General features: G+C 43.3%; 11 protein-coding genes and 2 non-coding genes across 13 annotated transcripts, besides 1 other annotated feature; 6 read left to right on the top strand and 7 right to left on the bottom strand.

Moving 5' to 3' along the window:
- Positions 1–205: 205 nt before the first annotated feature.
- On the top strand, positions 206–943 carry YCP4 (flavodoxin-like fold family protein; the record flags this gene model as incomplete). The annotated part of the gene is made up of 1 exon (XM_002556366.1): positions 206–943. The coding sequence occupies one exon, from the start codon at positions 206–208 to the stop codon at positions 941–943; it is 738 nt and encodes a 245-aa protein (XP_002556412.1).
- A 108-nt stretch (positions 944–1,051) lies between these two features.
- On the bottom strand, positions 1,052–2,785 carry KLTH0H12562g (KLTH0H12562p; the record flags this gene model as incomplete). The annotated part of the gene is made up of 1 exon (XM_002556365.1): positions 1,052–2,785. One exon carries the CDS (start codon positions 2,783–2,785, stop codon positions 1,052–1,054), a length of 1,734 nt encoding a protein of 577 aa, XP_002556411.1.
- Positions 2,786–3,055: 270 nt separating this feature from the next.
- On the bottom strand, positions 3,056–3,598 carry MRPL32 (mitochondrial 54S ribosomal protein bL32m; the record flags this gene model as incomplete). The annotated part of the gene is made up of 1 exon (XM_002556364.1): positions 3,056–3,598. The coding sequence occupies one exon, from the start codon at positions 3,596–3,598 to the stop codon at positions 3,056–3,058; it is 543 nt and encodes a 180-aa protein (XP_002556410.1).
- A 243-nt stretch (positions 3,599–3,841) lies between these two features.
- On the top strand, positions 3,842–4,837 carry CDC10 (septin CDC10; the record flags this gene model as incomplete). Its single annotated transcript, XM_002556363.1, has 1 exon — positions 3,842–4,837. The coding sequence occupies one exon, from the start codon at positions 3,842–3,844 to the stop codon at positions 4,835–4,837; it is 996 nt and encodes a 331-aa protein (XP_002556409.1).
- Positions 4,838–5,811: 974 nt separating this feature from the next.
- Positions 5,812–5,938: a sequence feature (Centromere Klth0H).
- A 171-nt stretch (positions 5,939–6,109) lies between these two features.
- KLTH0H12474g (KLTH0H12474p) lies at positions 6,110–7,270 on the bottom strand (the record flags this gene model as incomplete). Its single annotated transcript, XM_002556362.1, has 1 exon — positions 6,110–7,270. The coding sequence occupies one exon, from the start codon at positions 7,268–7,270 to the stop codon at positions 6,110–6,112; it is 1,161 nt and encodes a 386-aa protein (XP_002556408.1).
- A 292-nt stretch (positions 7,271–7,562) lies between these two features.
- Positions 7,563–8,105, bottom strand: RER1 (protein retrieval receptor; the record flags this gene model as incomplete). The annotated part of the gene is made up of 1 exon (XM_002556361.1): positions 7,563–8,105. The coding sequence occupies one exon, from the start codon at positions 8,103–8,105 to the stop codon at positions 7,563–7,565; it is 543 nt and encodes a 180-aa protein (XP_002556407.1).
- A 730-nt stretch (positions 8,106–8,835) lies between these two features.
- PGS1 (CDP-diacylglycerol--glycerol-3-phosphate 3-phosphatidyltransferase) lies at positions 8,836–10,407 on the bottom strand (the record flags this gene model as incomplete). Its single annotated transcript, XM_002556360.1, has 1 exon — positions 8,836–10,407. One exon carries the CDS (start codon positions 10,405–10,407, stop codon positions 8,836–8,838), a length of 1,572 nt encoding a protein of 523 aa, XP_002556406.1.
- A 134-nt stretch (positions 10,408–10,541) lies between these two features.
- Positions 10,542–10,613, top strand: KLTH0H12408r. The gene has a single exon. It is a non-coding gene; the product is annotated as a tRNA-Arg (tRNA).
- A 70-nt stretch (positions 10,614–10,683) lies between these two features.
- LDB16 (Ldb16p) lies at positions 10,684–11,592 on the bottom strand (the record flags this gene model as incomplete). The annotated part of the gene is made up of 1 exon (XM_002556359.1): positions 10,684–11,592. The coding sequence occupies one exon, from the start codon at positions 11,590–11,592 to the stop codon at positions 10,684–10,686; it is 909 nt and encodes a 302-aa protein (XP_002556405.1).
- A 2,251-nt stretch (positions 11,593–13,843) lies between these two features.
- On the top strand, positions 13,844–13,914 carry KLTH0H12364r. Its single transcript has one exon. It is a non-coding gene; the product is annotated as a tRNA-Gly (tRNA).
- Positions 13,915–14,180: 266 nt separating this feature from the next.
- Positions 14,181–15,086, top strand: ILV6 (acetolactate synthase regulatory subunit; the record flags this gene model as incomplete). Its single annotated transcript, XM_002556358.1, has 1 exon — positions 14,181–15,086. One exon carries the CDS (start codon positions 14,181–14,183, stop codon positions 15,084–15,086), a length of 906 nt encoding a protein of 301 aa, XP_002556404.1.
- Positions 15,087–15,395: 309 nt separating this feature from the next.
- Positions 15,396–16,514, bottom strand: MRP7 (mitochondrial 54S ribosomal protein bL27m; the record flags this gene model as incomplete). The annotated part of the gene is made up of 1 exon (XM_002556357.1): positions 15,396–16,514. The coding sequence occupies one exon, from the start codon at positions 16,512–16,514 to the stop codon at positions 15,396–15,398; it is 1,119 nt and encodes a 372-aa protein (XP_002556403.1).
- Positions 16,515–16,704: 190 nt separating this feature from the next.
- On the top strand, positions 16,705–17,445 carry SGF29 (Sgf29p; the record flags this gene model as incomplete). The annotated part of the gene is made up of 1 exon (XM_002556356.1): positions 16,705–17,445. The coding sequence occupies one exon, from the start codon at positions 16,705–16,707 to the stop codon at positions 17,443–17,445; it is 741 nt and encodes a 246-aa protein (XP_002556402.1).
- Between the last annotated feature and the right edge of the window lie 441 nt (positions 17,446–17,886).

The raw sequence follows: 17,886 nt of genomic DNA, 5'->3' as shown, positions 1-17,886 counted from the left end.
TACACGCCGCATAGCAAGACTTACTAAGATATTATTATTATGCACGTCTTTTTTTCGGGGTCTTTTTCAATAGCTGAGGGCAACGCGTCCCCGCTTTGGCCTAAAAAAATATTTGTATATATAACTATCAAGGGGCCGAGAACGTAAAGATTAGTTGTTTCGACGCCAATCGTTTCCGAGAGCATCACAAACCTCTCCACACAGCATGGCAAAAATCGCTATCATAACCTATTCATTGTACGGTCACATCGACACTCTAGCTAAGTCTATCCAAAAAGGGGTCCAGGCCGCAGGCGGACAAGCTGACCTTTTTCGGGTTGAGGAAACCTTACCAGAGGAAGTGCTCGAAAAGATGTTTGCTCCTGCCAAACCTGATATCCCAATTGCCACGACTCAAGTGCTCGAGGAATATGATGCTTTTCTTTTCGGAGTGCCTACAAGGTATGGCAACGTACCAGCTCAATGGGCTGCATTTTGGGACCAAACTGGCGGGTTATGGGTCAAAGGTGCTCTTCAAGGGAAACCTGCCGGCTTGTTTGTGTCTACTGGCTCTTATGGAGGTGGCCAAGAAATAACAATCAAAACTTGTATGACCTACTTGGTTCATCATGGGCTAATCTACATTCCGCTAGGGTACAAGAACGTCTTCGCGGAGCTTTCAAATGTCGAGGAAATCCACGGCGGCTCCGCTTGGGGTGCAGGAACCCTGGCTGGCGTTGATGGATCAAGACAGCCAAGTGAGCTTGAGCTCAGGATGGCTGTTGCTCAAGGTAAGTCATTCTATGAAGTTGCGCAACATTTCCCCCTTTCTGCTAAAAAAGCTGCTAAAAAAGAGGTCGGAAGCGCACAGAAGAGCTCAGCGGCTCAGAGGACCACTCAGCAAGCACCTGCTAAAACCGAAAAGAAAGAGCCTAGCAAATCAGGTTGCTGTGTGATGATGTGAGCTGCATGTTGCACCCTGTCAACCAAAACGCATGTGCTGTTACTAAGATGTAACTTTAAACTACTTAATTGTATATCAGCAGTAGGTAAGCCAGCGAAAGGGCAGCTCCTACGCGGTTTCTTCAAAACTAAAACCAAAGCTGAAATTAGAACCTGATTCTGCTGCTAGGTTGGTCCATGCTTCTGAAGTCTTCGTCGCTGGCGGATTTGTTCTAGCCTCTTGTCGGGCTGCATTGACCTCCAGCTCGTGCATATCAGCAAGGGCTCTTTCTGTATGTTTACCATATTTTGATTCTCTCACTAGTTCCACAAAAAATTCGAAAATTGGAGGCTCCAGGTCTAAGTCAATTAGCCCACAGTCTTCGTTGTTCAAGGCATGGTGTCTGCACTTTTCCAAGAAATTCTCAATGACTTCATAATTTGGAGAAGAATCTGATTTCATTGGGTGTGCTGACAAGAACCTTTTCATTGCATTCACCGTATCTTGCAGATGGAAGCCAGATATTTGCTTCTTTTTGTTCTTGAAGAATAGTAGAACCTTCGAAAGGATAGGTGCCGGGACAAAGTTTTCTGTTAAAGCCACCGAATCTGTAAGATTTATTACAGTATGCCACCACCCAGAAGGCACATATATACATTCGCCTGGAAATGTCACGGCAATTTGACATTTTCCCTCTTGGGCCAACTTGACTGCATCATTATAGTAGCCTGACAGAACCCATTCGCCAACCCCAACTGGCGACGTGACTTCTTCTTCTTCCTTGTCGGTCGATACCCCAGGCGGCTTGACATCTGGTGGGAGCATCATCCACAGCTTCTTTCCCGTCAAACCCGCATTCCAGGCTGACGTTTGATTAGGATCTTTGTGAAAGGTTGAACCACTACCCGCCTTACCAACAATGAGCCATCTATGATCGGGCCGGCAATTAATTTCTTGACCTTCAAAAGCTTTGAAAAGATCATAAGTGAAGATCTTCGGGGCCATGTATTCCCCTTTAAGTGTCTGAATCGCCTCGCTGCTACAGTCAAAAAGATACAAAGGCGACTCGTCATTGTTGTTTCTAGAGTAGTTGGCGTAATATGATAACTTCCATTCTACCGCCTCTTGACGGAAGTTGATGTCACCGAATCTACCCACCAGATATTCGAGGTCCCACAAGGGCCATCTTTTTTCATCCCCTTCACCACATAGGATGAATGGCTTGCTGCAGTACGACCTTTCAAAAGTCTCGAGTGTCAAATCCGCTTCTTTGATACGCTCAACGCCGAATTCTGGATTCAAAGTGTGGCGCAAGGCACTCGAGTTCTCTTCAAATGCAATCACTCTTTTGAAGAGATATTCGTAGTCGATTTTTGAGCATTGATATGGCCTATATAAGAAGTCCGAAAAAACCAAATCATTGACTTGAATCAGAGCTTCTTCATCGAGTTTAAGCAAGGTTTTCCTCCATGATCCTCTCCATTTTCTACATCCATATGGATGGTAACCACTGCTGTTCGGAACATTACCTCCTTTGGCCTCAAGGCGCATAAACTCATCAATGTACAACTTTCTCCACAGCTCTTCATTGTAAGTGTAAGCGTATAGTACTCTCGAAGAATGCCCCAAGCTAACCAAGTCACTTGGACTGTCGATAAAAGATAGCGCCAGTGCTAATATCTCTTCACTCAGCGCCGCTAGGTGTCCAAGTTGCCTTTTCCTCGAAAGGTCAAGTTCTTTAAGATTGTTGTGAAGGTATATATTTCCTGACGGTTTGACACCTAAAGGATGGATTGGCGCGATTGTATGCGCATCTATACGGTAATTTGGTATCTTCTTTGCCCGCTTGCAATCGACAGCCATCTTGATTTTGATATATATGAGTATCGCATCGATGCTCGTTTTCGGCGTCTTTTAACAACTTTTGATGTCATCAAAAAGTCGTTATAATTTCTTTTTAGTTTTAACTGGGCGACTTCATTTTAATTATAACGCTGAACATCGATGACTTTGGGTTCGGTCAGCTAGCTCCCATGAAAGACCCATATGTAGATCTTTTCGTTCTGCCTATTTATATACAAGTTTCGCGGCTACGCTATAATTTAGTAGTTCGAGAGCGTGAATTTAATGCGCTTAGCTATCATTCTTCCCTGCGGGTAAACTCCTCATACGACGGTCTAGGTAGCTATCTTTGTCCTTAAGCTTCTTCGCGTACTCTGTTTCCTTCTTCCCTGGATATAGAATTCTTTTATCGAGATTAGACAATTCTTGCTCTTGAAGAGGCTCCTGGGTCTTCCTAACCGTATGGCTCTTCCATATATGACGTATTTCACCAACGCAATGCATACAAAGGGTGTTTGCCCTTTTAAAGTGGCCGCAAGATGGGCAGCGGTTGAGATGGTGTATCATTTGCAATTGCTTCCTACCGGGTCCATAAAGTTTTTGTCTCTTCTTCTGATGGGAAACCTTTTTCTTGGGAACAGCTAAAAGTATCCCTTCTTTGGCAGGCGAAGCACTGTCTGGAGAAAGCTGTGGCTCAACCTGCCCTTCTAGAAGCTCATGGAGAAGTCGAGGTAGTGCCGTGGGGGCGGGAGCCAGCTGCCATGAAAAGGACCAGCTCGGCAACAACGAAAATACAGGAAGGCAGCGCTTCTTCAAAGTCGCAACAAAGGACATCAAAAACACCTCTTCTATTTCAGCCACTGTTCAGTTGAAACAACAATACCTGCAGAGTGTTGCGCCTTTCAACTTCGCTTCTAACAAATGACCCAAAATTTTCCAGGTCACTATTGACGAAATTAATACCCTGTTTTCGCTTTCGAATCAAATTAGTGAGAACCAAAAGTTAGCATTCGCCAGTCGAGCGCGTAAACAATCAACTTTGATCCAGGGCTCCCTACAGAGACGCAAGTTTACAAAATGTCGATTAAAACCCCACCGGACAACAGCCTTATCTCTCCAACAGGTTATGTTGGTTTTGACACCATAACCAGCCAAATTGAGCACCGCCTCTTGAAAAAGGGCTTCCAGTTTAACATAATGGTTGTGGGCCACTCGGGGCTGGGAAAGAGCACTTTGATTAACACCCTCTTTGCTTCTCATCTGATTGACTCTGCCACTGGACGTGACATTTCTAAGGATCCAATTTCTAAGACAACGGAGATCAAAGTTTCATCTCATTCTCTTGTTGAAGACAGGGTGCGCTTGAACATCAATGTAATCGACACTCCCGGTTTTGGAGATCAGGTCAACAACGACAAAGTTTGGGAGCCAATGGTAAAATACATTAAGGAACAGCATTCTCAGTACTTGCGCAGGGAATTAACGGCGCAGCGTGAAAGATTCATCCCCGATACAAGAGTGCACGCTGTTCTTTATTTCATCCAACCCAATGGTAAAGGTTTAACACAATTAGATATAGCATCTCTGAAAAGGTTGACTGAAATCGCTAACGTAGTCCCCGTTATTGCAAAAGCCGACACCCTTACAATGGATGAAAGGGCGGAATTCCGGGAAATTATTCAGAGACAGTTTGAAAAGTTTGATTTCAAGATTTACCCCTATCAGTCTGAAGACCTCACTGAAGAGGAGCTGGAGCTAAATGAGAGCATACGGTCAATCATTCCCTTTGCAGTAGTCGGCTCAGAAAAGGAAATCTCTGTCAATGGTGAGTTAGTTCGGGGCAGAAAAACGCGTTGGGGTTCCATAGTCGTTGAGGACATTAACCAATGCGAGTTTGTCTTTTTGAGAGAGTTTCTCATTAGAACGCACCTTCAGGACCTAATCGAAACCACTTCATTGGTCCACTACGAGGGTTTCAGATCTAGACAACTTATTGCGCTAAAAGAAAATGCCAGCAGCCGCGCATCTGCAACCCACATGGCCCAAACGTCTAACACCATGTTACAACGTTGATTAAAAGAATCATGGGTGGTGCTGTTGAGGGCCGGAGGGGTTGCTTGGCGATGGAGAACTTGAGCCAAAGACTCTTCAGATGACGCAAAGCCGGTAAAATGTTTGCCTAACCAGTAAGTATGTAGTGAGACTTCTTTTAGGTTATAATTATAAAGTATCACCCAAGACAAATTGGGATTTTAGCAGAATATCTCAGAGATGAGAATAAAGATTTGGTTTCAAGCCACGGCGGAAGCTGTGCCTTGATAGGCTGGGTAGTTTCGAATATGCCAACTTCATTATTTCAAGGCAAAAAAATGGGAGGCGTAGGTTTAGCGGCCAACTACAAATCAAGAGGAGTTTTTAATGAAAGCAAATTTGATCCAGGCGGCTAGAAACTCGCTGCCATCTTCGCGCTTGCTAGCCATCCAATCACACATAGACCACTTTAACGGGTGATTATTCACAACCTTCAAGATTTAGTAAACATAATGCGCATACCTCCACGGTCCGATGAGCGGAAACAAGTTCGCTCACGGCCTTACAAATCAAGGCCCCTCTCTGAGTTGGGCGTAAATAGTTGAAACATTTCGGTTACATTTGAATAGCAAGTCCTTACCTTGTTGGGCACTTCACCCAAAAAAACTACAAATATTCCCTTAAAGTTAGTCAGTACAATTTGAAGCAAACAGTTGTGCGTGAATGACTAAACCTAGTTACCTAGAACTTCTCTTAATCCAAAGAGCGAATTTCCATGACCTAAAAACAAAATTTGGGGCAACGTTACTCTTCGAAGAAAGGGTTTTTGGAAAGTGATGTCTGTCCGGTTTGACCTAAAAATGCCACAGAGGACGTGAACGTAAAGGAGGAATCCCTTCAAAGCTCTTTCAAAAAGCACATTGAATGTCAGTCCCTAAGGCCAAAATTGTAAAACGTAAATCATATTCCACGAGTAGTTGATTCGACTTAAAAGTATGTAATATCCTTCAATTAAAAAACTTGTTTCGGAACACTTAGCAGTTAACTATTCCAAATTTTTCTTTATTATAACACTTTTGTATCTATTTTTGTGCTCATATTTGACGTAAAATTCAAAAAAAAAAATGGAGCGTACCACGTGCGCTGTCATTAATTTTCCCACAAATTATCGCAATACATTTGCAGTAAATTACCTACTCTCTTAGCCGCTTCACCGCAAGGTTCCACTTATCGGAAATGCTTTAGATGGGCGGCTATTGCGGGAGCCACAGCACACACGCAATTAGAGTTTATTGCTTCGAATTATTTAATTTTCTATTTATCCTCTTCCGAAAACTCGTCAAGGTCTGGAATTGGAAATTTAAGAATACAAGCGAGACCAGTTAATCTGTCGAGTTCTTCTCCAGAACTGTGAAGGGAGCTAAAAACCACAACGGACCCGCCAGCTCGTTCAACATCTTGGGTAATACCCACACATTTCTTTCTCATGTTCAGATCGTCAGAGCGCAGAAGCCCGTCTGTGACCAAAAGTGTATCGATTGCTCCCATTTCTGATGCCTTCGTTACCTCGGCCTCCCCATACCATGCCTTGAAATCATCGTCGTTCAAATGCTGCAAAAATTCATCCATTACTAAAGCTTCCTTCGAATTTTTGGCATCCTGTAGCCTTGAACCATATGCCGGATTTTTCAGGACTTCGTTTATACCCTGAAGGTATCCAGTAGAACAATGAGCAACCAAGAACCGTGATTTGTTTGCAAGGATGGTTTTGTTCTGTTCCTCTTGAGCGTAAGACAAAATTTTATCAAAGAGAGTTTTGGCATAAAACCCTGGAGAGCAAAGCAGGATGACTTTTAATTGCGCAAAGTCAAAATGTCTTTTCATGGATTCGTATGTTGCTTTGTAGAACTTCTCCACCTTCTCGTCGAATTTAGCAACATCAGTTCCTCTCTTTTTCTTTGGCAAGCTGTATTCTATCTTGTTCTTCAGTATCGTACTGAAAGAGCTCAGAAGGCAAATGTGAGCGATACCTTCCTGTAGAACGATCGCTGCGATATCCGAGCGACTCTCTAAGTTGCAAGCTTCTTTCAGTTGCTTCGCAACAAAATTATTGTAGTCGTATTTCAACAAAGTGAACGAATATTTGTAGTCTACCGTGAAGCTGAAGTATTTTCCCAAAGGTATGTCGACGTTTGCTCTTCCGCTTTCATCTTCAGTTGTGATGCCCTTGTATCTCAGAAACTCGTGCTGGGGCTCAAACTCAGAAGACACAATCCTGAGCCGTAGTTTGATGAGTTCTGTGGTCTTCTTTTTACCAGTGCTGTCCACTTTGCTTGTAACCATTCTTTTGAAAATGACTTCGTCATCTGTGTTTATGATGTTGTATAGGCAGAAAAGGTCTTCCTTGTCTTGAGGAAGCAGTGTAAGCTGCTCGGGATTGTTTCCATTGCCCGTGACTTGACTTATTAGCTTCATTGAGGGGGAAGATTTGTTGATGAGTTTTGGAGTTGGAATTGTATGTAATTTACACCGGTTAACTTAAATTTCAAAAACTGCTATTGAATTTAGTCAGGCCTTTTGACAATCAAGCAAAAGTCTTGTACATATGAGAAATAACATATCATATGCGGGCCCATTGCTGCAAAATCGGGGTTGCTAGAAACGCTACGTAGATGCCGGGTACGTGGCTGAACCCAAGGGGCATTGACTATCACCAAAACCTTATGGCACGTGATAGAAATTAAGATCGGAATTCAAGCCGAGAGATTCAGTCTCTAGAGCGGTATCTCTTCTTGCCAATGTCCAATGGGATGTACCTATACTTAATCATGTGTTGAATCTGCCGCCTCATGGTTAGCGCAAATAACAAGACAAAATATACAACCAAAATAGGCCAAAAAACTGGGATATCAAAAACGCGGAACAACGTTAGGACTGAACAAAGACAGACAGCCCTTACGGAGTTATGCCAGAATTTAAACTCAGGCAATCTTCTTATGAAGGGCCTGAACTCGTCAGCTCTCTCGCCAGCCTCTAATTCATTGTTTTCCTCATCTTGCTGCAGCGAGACATCAAATTTGGGTGTTAAGAAGGCTAAAAATTGGTTGAGAAGATAAATAGATAGCCCATAGCATACAACGTACCATCCTTCTCCATATATGACGCGAAGGAAGAAGAGCACTAACATGCCTCCAAGAGCGCCCCATCTATACTTCAAATGAGGTGTGACCTTATCGAGGTAAACCTGGTACTGAGTTTTGTACTTGTTCATGAAAGCAGCGGCTTGTGCTGATTTGTCTGCTCCATCCATTGTTGTAATTCTTTTGTTGTTCCAGATTTATTATGGCTAGAAGAAGTTGGTTAGGTCGATTAATTATGTTTTAATTATTTTTTCGATGTATCACTATGACAGCTCTAAAATGAAGATCGGAATCATTGACGCTCATCACAAAGAAAATACGCAGCATTCTTTCCAGCTCTTGTTCAGCAATCAAGGTACTCTTTGAAATTCAATTGTGCTTTTTTTTAACGCGCATCGCACTGTGTAGACTGCAGAGACGAAAACGTCCATATAGCTTTCATCTAGTGAGCGCGTTGCGCAAGCGGGTTCAATTACAAATTGTTTTTCAACAACCTCCATAAAAGCCTTAGGGATCTATCTACCCTTTGATCATTGCTAATGTTGATCGGTGAGCGCTAATTTGTGAAATGCGAAATTCGGTCTTAACTATGGGTGGAGTATTTTTTCTATATTCAGGTTGACATGCTGCTTTCCATTGGCAGCCAAGAGCTATATCCTAGTGTTACGCGGTCCTCTTACCATTGCATTATGGATCAAGCCGAAACGCTGGGCGTTAAACTCTGGCGCCAATAAGTGCTCACTTCCCTGGAGACATGTCTCAAATCCCACGTAAGCTCAAAATGCGAAATTGCAAGTCAGATAAGGGGAACATGGGTCCTCCCTTGGAAGCTTTTAAACGCTGAAATTAAGCTCTGACCTGAAACTCGATCCGGATTGTTGGGTTCAACTCCGGTTCTTTCTAAAGCTTTTTCCCTATGATTCTAGTTGCGGCCTGGATGCCCAAACTCACATGTCTTTGAGGCTCATTTTTGAAGTTCTCTATGGTCACCGGCTCTGTGTGAAACATTAGGCGATCAATTTCAGCTTGCATCTCGTCTTTGAGATCAGAATCCTCAGTAACTAACACAACATTCGATTCCAAATCTACAGAATATGCCCTCCTTGTGTAATTAGAAGAACCGACTATAGTGATCGCAGGTCTTTGATCTTTCTCATTATTATCTGAGAGCCAAATACCTTTGGCATGGTATGACCATCCACCAGGTGTATTGACGATTCCTTTCTTCCACTCGTTCAGGCTAATCTGGGACTCTTTTCCACGATTTCGCACTTCAGATAAAAACTTTTCGGAAAGGTGTAGATAGGCGCTCGGAAGGAACTTTGAAACACCCTTAGATTGATAGAAGCCATTCGCAAACGGAGAAGCTGTTATTACGTTGCCTTCTTTGCAAGGTGCCCCTAAAAGGAGGCTTTTGATTTCAGGAAGCATATTAAAGTAACCAGCAGTAAACGTCCACTTAACTGAGCCGTCAGGGATGTGTGACAGAATCTGAAGTATCGTGGGCTTTTCGGTAGAGTAATCCTGTGGGCTAGCTCTAAATAGAGGGGTAAATTGAGAAATTGGGTACACTCTGGTGCTATAAGTTTTAGGCTCAAAGGCTTCATAATCAGCAGTTTCGTCCACTGGATCTGTCAAGAACGTTTTCAGGGTGCTTGAGCAAACTTTAAGAAAACTTGCCTTGTCGGCTCGAGGGTCGACGGCGATATTGTCGTGCGGCCAGATCATTTTGTATTTTTGGACAGCTTCAGAATAATGTACCTGGTAACTCATGCTGCTCACTAGCTGGTGTAGTTTGAAATAGTAACTAGCGAGCTTGCGTGATTTGAACAAATAATATCGATCCTGTCGATTTGAAAAATAGTCGTTGGATAAGTTGGCACCGGAAAGGATAACCTCGTCATCGACTCCGTAGATCTTCATGTGCTGGAGCCCAATTCCTTCATTAAATCTCCGAGGTATCACCGCTTCCTTAAACGGCGTCAAGTCAGGTGTCCGGTACAAGCGTATGTCGACCCGATCCTTATGGCTTCTAAGCAATTCTGACAACAAAGAGGCAGAGCAGCTCTTTGGAGCCTCCCTAGTACCTCGCAATCCATCTACCAAAAAATAGACTTTCAAACTGGCGTTGCGGTCAAGGGCATCGGAAATGCACTTAATAAGTTCTCTTTCAGAGGTCCCAATGTAAAGGGAGGCCAAAAATATCCTATCCTTTGCAACTGATATCTTCTGTTTCAGGGTGTTATAGAAACAACTTGGAGTGTCCAAAATTTTGATCTCGCCCTTTCTGAAGAAGAAGCAAGCATTTAACTTAGACAGCTGCTGTTTGACCTCATCCGTGTATGAGACTCTGCGAGATTGAGCAGCTTTCTGACTGTTTTTCATGCTTTCCACACTAGTAGTGTGAAGTCTGAGAGAACGCCAAAAACTGCCTGCAAATATTCCTTGCTTTTGAAGAGTTGCGGGCCTCATGCGGATGACAGCATTCCTCAGCACTATTCTCCAATAAACGCCATATTCCTATGACAATCCCCACATATATTGGTTGCTCATGTGGCTTTTTGTTATGAATATATGATTAAGTTGCACCCGTTAACACAATCAAAGCTCGCGTGGCGTAATGGCAACGCGTCTGACTTCTAATCAGAAGATTGTGGGTTCGACCCCCACCGTGAGTGTTTTTTAGTTTTTAGTGTTATTTTGATGATTGCCAAAAATGCTTTCAATGCTAAGTTATGATACTTACTATCAAAGTATTCCATTATTTTTTAAGGGCTTTAGCTGAGAGTAACTAGGTCGTTCGCTTCCTGAAGCGTATGGTCGCGGGAACGTGCTGGCCCTTCCTGTCAATTCTGTCCTCAAAGTTTCAGGTAATTCGTCTGAAAAATCCCATGCGCTCGAATAATTAGATTCAATCTCGTCATCACGGACCGTACTAACAGGAGAAAGTTTCGAGGTATCGAAGCGAGCTTTTTCACTCCTTCGGGTAGGTGTATGAGGGCTTTTGGGCTGAAAAAAGTCGTGAGGCAGTTTTGAGACCATGTTTGACACATTCACGATGGAAGACCGCGAGCCCTTTCTCTGAAGTTTCTCGCCTCGCACAGTAGTAGATGTCGTTGAAGGGGAAGGGTATTGAGCACTTTGCCATGGATGTGGCTTAGGAAGAGGCGCGCTGCTGCTATACGCGGTGTGAGGGAACAGCCAGCGGGTCAGCCCGCCGAAAACGTCAACGCGCTTTTCCGGAATCCTTATCCACCTGTGTAAGGTTCCTAAGCATAGCCCACAGTACGCCCCAATTAGGATGCCTAATGCCATCAAGGTGACAAAATACTGTATGCTCAGCGCTATAGTTACGGTAGTGAGACGCAAGTTTATTTTAGTGAGATCACTAAGCGTTGTATTGTAGAATAGTATCAGTGGTAAGTTTGTAGGCAGAAACATGAGGTTGACAACATTTCGAGTTATAATAGCTGCAGGCGACCAGAAAAAGAAGTGAAAGAGCCTCAGTAAAGGGCCCAGCGACAATTGATAAAGAACTCTAAAAGCCCCTTTCACTAGCGAGGCTCCTTTGCTGGCCAAGCTCGCCATCCGGTAGAAGAGTACCACAAAGCATGAAGCAACTTTCGCCATCCATTGTGAACCATTTGAACCTGGCATGAACAAGAATAATGTTTCTCGCTTGTGGTCTTGTATGTTTTCTGAAGCCCTGTGACATTCTAGACCATCAGGTTTAACGTGTTAGCGTTACCCTACCATTGTGACCTGGAAAATTTGAAGGCGCGTATATAAACAAGGACATCAGAACTCGTCTTAAGAAAATTAGCAAGTTGTCGGTCACCAAGGATAGAAGAGGCGGCAGTTGTTTGGAGTCTATAAGCTTATAGACTCGATACATAAGTTGCTTCTCTTAACAGGATCAATCACGTAGCACCCTCCTATTTCTGCCCCACGTTCTCTACGCAACCATAGAATGATGGGTTCTACTAACGGAGGAGAGAAAGCCTGTTGACGCGGGATCCACACTTTTGATACAACCGTGGATCCTTGTGTTGCCAGGATCGTGTGGACGCATTGAATGCCTCTGAGATACCTTCACAGTACTCGGAGAATCAAGGCCCCACTACATTTGTAATTGTTTTTGTAAAGCTCAGTCGGCGGGTTGCCCTATGTGTTTGCTATATGAAATGGCCCTTCAATGCAGATACGTTGCACTTTATTAGTAGTATTGCAAAGAATAATCCTGTAAGCCGCCTGATTTCGTGAAATCATCTGAGATTGGATGGGTATGTCTTTATGTGTTATGATGCGCTGAGCGATTTGTTCTCTTCAAAATGTTGAATGTCGACGCATGAATACAAACATAAATTGAACAATAGTCACAGCATTTCATGATATATTCAAACCTGAACTATGAGATAACAGTTAAGAGACGCAAATAATGCCTTTTTATGACTGAGTTCGCTACAGAGGTGCGCCACAATAAAAAAAGTGAGTTTCCGAAGCACCATCAGGCTTTAAAATTATTCTTACATGTTTGGTTCGACTGCTCCAAAATTATATGAATTCGTGATGTCTTTGTTGGCAAGGCTTCATAATGCAGGAGAAAGTAGCCGTAAATAACAACGGCTAGAAAGAACTGAATAGCTTTGGCTTTTTTCCCTATAAAATCTAACATTTAAGGCAGGCAGTTGAAAAAGCTAAGTCGTTCTAGCTAGAAACAGTTTAGTAACAGATCGACCGGGGCGAAACTTTTGGATAACATTGGCTATATATTTGTGCAAAATTCTCAGCGATTTTCCTGCAGCAGCCTTGTTTGTATAAGTATGCTCAATACTGGCTACCGAGATGAAAACGCAGTCTCCATCAACTCACATTGATTCGTGTCTTGTTTATGAATCATCGGCCCCGCGATTTAATGAAAAGTATGAAAGGTTCTCACAAAATATGTATTATCATTCATGTTTGAATCGGCCCCAAAAAGGGACTCAACTTTTTTGTATTAGGAAAAAAGATGGTTAAAAGAAGTAGGATTTTCAAGGATCTTTATTCAAGACGCGAAACTATATGATAGTTTCACTAGTTCGGTCCGTATCCTCAATCTTGAGAATAATAAAGTGTTACAGAAAATTGCCAGTGCCAGAGTTGCGCGGCAGCCAAAAGTCGCGACATGCTTTTATTTCAACATTAACACTCATAATTAACGCCCACGTTTTTAACAGATTACAGTACAGCAAGTGCTATCTTATCAGGAGGAACAAGCTCTATTTTCACCTCAACTTACCTGTACCATATAGAGTGTTTCAAAGGCTTTAGTCGTTTTCATCCCCAAAATTGTATTGAAGGCGTGCTCTTTCGTTGATCCCGCTTGAAAGGCATCAAGGTTTTAAACAAGTCTTTGTATTCTCTAATAATTTAAATCATTTTCGATAAGAGATGGTCAGAATACAACCTATAATCTTGGACACCCTAAAATGACTGCAAAAATATCAACATTTTACGTGAGAACGAATTTCGAAATCTCTTGCTAGATATGAATAATGGGGCAATACCAATTCCATTGTTGCTGCGATTTCTTATAAGAACGAAGGCTGCGATCTCGATATCGGAACGGAATAACTAATATTCAAGTTGCTGTGCGAACAGGGCACGCCAAAAATTACTTTAAACGCTCGCTTCCGTGATAAATTGTTAAGGGTAGAAATAGCCTGGTAGGATTACCATTTTTCTCCCCGCGTAGACTTCTATCAAACAAACTACTCACGAATTTACACACCCCTTTGGAAGATGTTGCAATTAGAGGTTGCTTGCCGATTGTCTTAGTTTCCCGTCAAAGTGGAAGGGCCAATATTCGAGTCATATGATAATTAAATATGTCTGAATAATGTGAATTATCTTCCAAGTCATTGAAGCGCAAGTGGTTTAGTGGTAAAATCCATCGTTGCCATCGATGGGCCCCCGGTTCGATTCCGGGCTTGCGCAATGTTTTTATTCTTTTTAACATTTCCCAGCATGATGATACACGCAATTGGAAGAAATGCATGATATGCAAATACAATGATTGCAAGGTACTAATGGCCGCCTCAGCGATCGACTTGAGTATGTTCTGTTAACATTTGAGCCTGCTAAGACTCATCTTTCTTTCGAGTCATCTGAAAAATTTTTTCGATTTTGTCGTAATAGCGCTGTATAAAACTTGTCTAGTAAGTGTCTCATTGAATCCAAAATTACACTTCGGCGCCTCGAAGATGATTAGAACGTTTCTGAGGAGCAAGGCGGCCGAGAGAGTTCTCGTCCGTCACAGCTCGTCTTCAACGTCTGCACTGACCTACAAGCAGCTACATAAGAACAGAATTAGTCCACCTCTTCCTACTTTGGAAACCCCTTCCTGGAGTGCAAAGTCGGCAGTCTCTTCGATCCTGTATGAAACCCCTTCCCCTTCACGCTTGCCACGGAAGCAACACGTTCTGAACTGCCTGGTTCAAAATGAGCCAGGTGTTCTATCTAGGATAAGTGGAACACTCGCTGCAAGAGGCTTCAATATTGATTCCTTGGTTGTTTGTAACACCGAGGTTAAGGATCTGAGTAGGATGACCATTGTTTTACAAGGTCAAGATGGTGTCATTGAGCAGGCTAGGCGTCAAATCGAGGACCTAGTGCCTGTGTACGCCGTCTTGGATTACTCCAACGCTGATATCATAAAAAGAGAATTAGTTTTGGCGCGTGTTTCACTACTGGGTGCTGAGTACTTCGAGGACTTAATTCACCACCATGAGCAAACCTCTTCGGAGGCCACAGAAGGCAAAAACGAGACCGTCGCTCAAATCCGCAGCAAGAAGTTCCATCCTTCAAACTTGCCCCTCAGTGAGGCTTTGAGATTGAAACACGAACACCTTGCTAGCATAACCAATTTGGTTGGAAATTTCGGCGGCCGTGTGGTCGACATTAGCGAGACAAACTGTATTGTGGAATTGAGTGCCAAGCCTTCTCGGATTTCAGCATTCTTGAAACTTGTGGAGCCATTTGGTGTCTTGGAAGTTGCTAGAAGCGGAATGATGGCACTGCCTAGAACTCCATTGGAACTTGAATCTGAAAACGAGCTAGAAAACCAAATTAGCGAGATTGTTGATCTCTCTCAGCTACCCCCTGGTTGATCAGTTGATAGCCGCTATCAAACTTTTGTTAAGTTGATGATTTACGTAAAATACAGAAGATCATCAATAATACACATACTTCTCATGAAGCATCCTTGAAGGCGCTTTTTTCATAAAAATCTAGTATAGTTTTGAGCGCGCGTACGCTGGAACAGGTTCAGAATAAGAGGCCGGGCTAGCTTGATTATCATTCTTGTTGCTGTATTGCTCCCCGGCTACTGAGCGAGTCAGATACAATAATGAGTGCCACAAGGCAGTGTATATTTATGTCGATGCCTCTATGTACAAGTGTTTTTAGTGAACCCGTTTTCAAAGCTTGCTTAGGAAAGCAGCTTTAGGCCTAACGATAACTTCAATTGACCTTTTGGCGTAGTTAAATCTTTTCGTTGAAATGGCCTTCTTCCCATCACTACGTGCTAAGCCATCGGTTTCTGGCTTTACGGGTTTCAAAAACTTTCTCCGCAAATGAACCTCTTCTGATCTGGACAAAAAGTCAGCCGCATCCGCAAACATGCTCTCAACCTTTTTCTTATCTTTTCTAGTCATCAGTGTTGTGTTTGCAAGATCCTCAATGAATTTCGCTTTATTTTCTCTGCGTTCGGCTTCACTTATGTATTTCGTGAGTTCCAACCGGTTGTTAAAAGACGTAGAGGTATTCACCTTCTCGGTGGCTTTGTTCAGCCCTTCCATTTGATGCTTTAATGTAGAATCATCCCATGCTTCCCTCTTAGCCTTGAGAGCAATCTCCTGTTCTAAAAAGTACTTGGAATTATACTGAGAGTCTTGTAATCTGTACCCGTTCTTTATGCAGGAGCGCATTCTCAGCAAGTAGAGCGTGGCTAAATCCATTTGCTCACCTTCAAAGTTTAGCTGCAATTTCTCAGTGAGAATTTTGGCGTATTCAACCCGCAGAGCGTTCCGTCTAAGTTCGCGCTCTTTCATGCCTTTTATTAAAGCATCTTTTGCTAGGAACTGCTGCCGAGATAGAGAGCTCTCTTCTTTTTTGGCAGCTTCAGGATTCCCTATCACTTGGCGGCCAAACCTTCTAACGCGAGGTTGAAAATGGGGAGTGGGAAGCTTCAGGTCTGGATATAGAGCTACACCAACGAATCTACGCTTTGGATGGAACGGATCGAGATAGTAGCGTGTGTAACCTGGCTCTAAGGCAAATATTGTATGATCTTTGCCGATACCGACGTTTTCACCAGGAAAAAACTTGGTACCACGTTGCCGCATAAGAATCTCACCTGGCTTAACTTTCTGACCTTCGTGCTTCTTTGGTCCCAAGCTTCTACCTGCGGAGTCCTTCATGGATGTTCTCGAGCCCGCAGCTTTCTTCGTGGCAGAACGAACATGAATTAAAATGCTAGAGATGGAACCTCCAAGGGGGTGTACTCTCAGCCCAATTATGCTGCTCCAAACAGTCATTTACGGGTTGAGATTTGGCTGAGTGTTTTACCCATCGAGTGCCCCAGCGCTGTGAAGGACCTCCAGATCTTAAAATTTTCACCATACATTCGTTGATAGCGATGTAAAATCACGAACTTCATGTTGGCGACACATGTTGCGCTTGACGCGCAGTAAACTGGAATAGAATAACGCCCAAATAAGTTACAATATGGACGATCAGTGGGACGTAGTAGTATCTTCACTTCAAGAACTACTAAAAAAACATGAAACAACAAGTTTCGATGATCTAGTCAACGAGAAAAGACTCAATTTCCACAATTTGTCTTCAGAACAATTACTAACACAGTTGGAATCTTTTACCACGCACTCGCAGAACTTAGAGAAGGCAATTGAGCTCATTGAGACAATATCAAACAACCTTAATTTGGTTATCAAATATGTGCAAGAAAACACTGAGAGCGCCGAAGCGGCAGAAACGAAGACACCAAGTTCAAGTGAGTCGTACAGCGGTAGATCGTACTGGACCAGCCCTTATAATCCAAGTGAACCAATTGTCTTGGAATCTGAGGTAGCATACAGGCCGAAAAAGGGCGGCGACGGAGAGTGGTTTCAATGCCAGGTCATCAAAATTTCAAGCGACGGAACGCGTTTTGAAGTGCGAGATCCTGAGCCTGACGAGCTCGGCAATCCAGGTCAGATGTACAAGTGCAATTGGAAAGATGTTATTCTAATTCCAGCGCGCAGTGCTCCCAAGCATCAAACGCCAAACTACCCAAGCGGTACAAAGGTGCTGGCAAGGTACCCTGAGACAACTACCTTCTATCCTGCTGTGGTAATTGGACACAAAAGAGATGGTACGTGTAAGCTTCGGTTCGACGGCGAGGAAGAGGTGGATAAGGAAACTGAGGTCGCGCGACGCCTGGTTTTGCCTTTCCCTGCAAGGAGATGAGCCGTTCACAACGCGCATCTAAAAGCATAGGCCAACGCAGACGCAACAGGCTCCGTTACACCGGTACAGTGTTCCACAGAATAGACAACAACTAATATTTGGGAGTGCCCTATAGGAGATTTCGAAAGAAATTTCGCCGGCCGTAAGTACGTCAGGTACAAATCAGCATAAAGAGCGACATCAATCGCTCCACCAGTCAATTGTAGTTCAGAGAAAGAGGTTCTCTAAATTAGCTCACGCCCGCGGAAATTAGTGTATGTCATTCTTGAAAAGTGTTAGATACAGTAAATAGAGCTACATCTGTTCTCCAACATGTGTGCTTGGGTTTCAACTCTGAAGACCGCTCGGCAGTCAAGAAAATCGTAGCGAGTTTGGTATATCTTTCAAAACGCACGCCATAAGTACGATGGAAGCAATCCTCGTCGCGAAGCTAGAGGAGTA

This window comes from Lachancea thermotolerans, assembly GCF_000142805.1.
Source record: "Lachancea thermotolerans CBS 6340 chromosome H complete sequence".
Classification (NCBI taxonomy): domain Eukaryota; kingdom Fungi; phylum Ascomycota; class Saccharomycetes; order Saccharomycetales; family Saccharomycetaceae; genus Lachancea; species Lachancea thermotolerans.
Note: the sequence above shows the minus strand (reverse complement) of the source record. Positions and strands in the feature narration are given on the sequence as shown.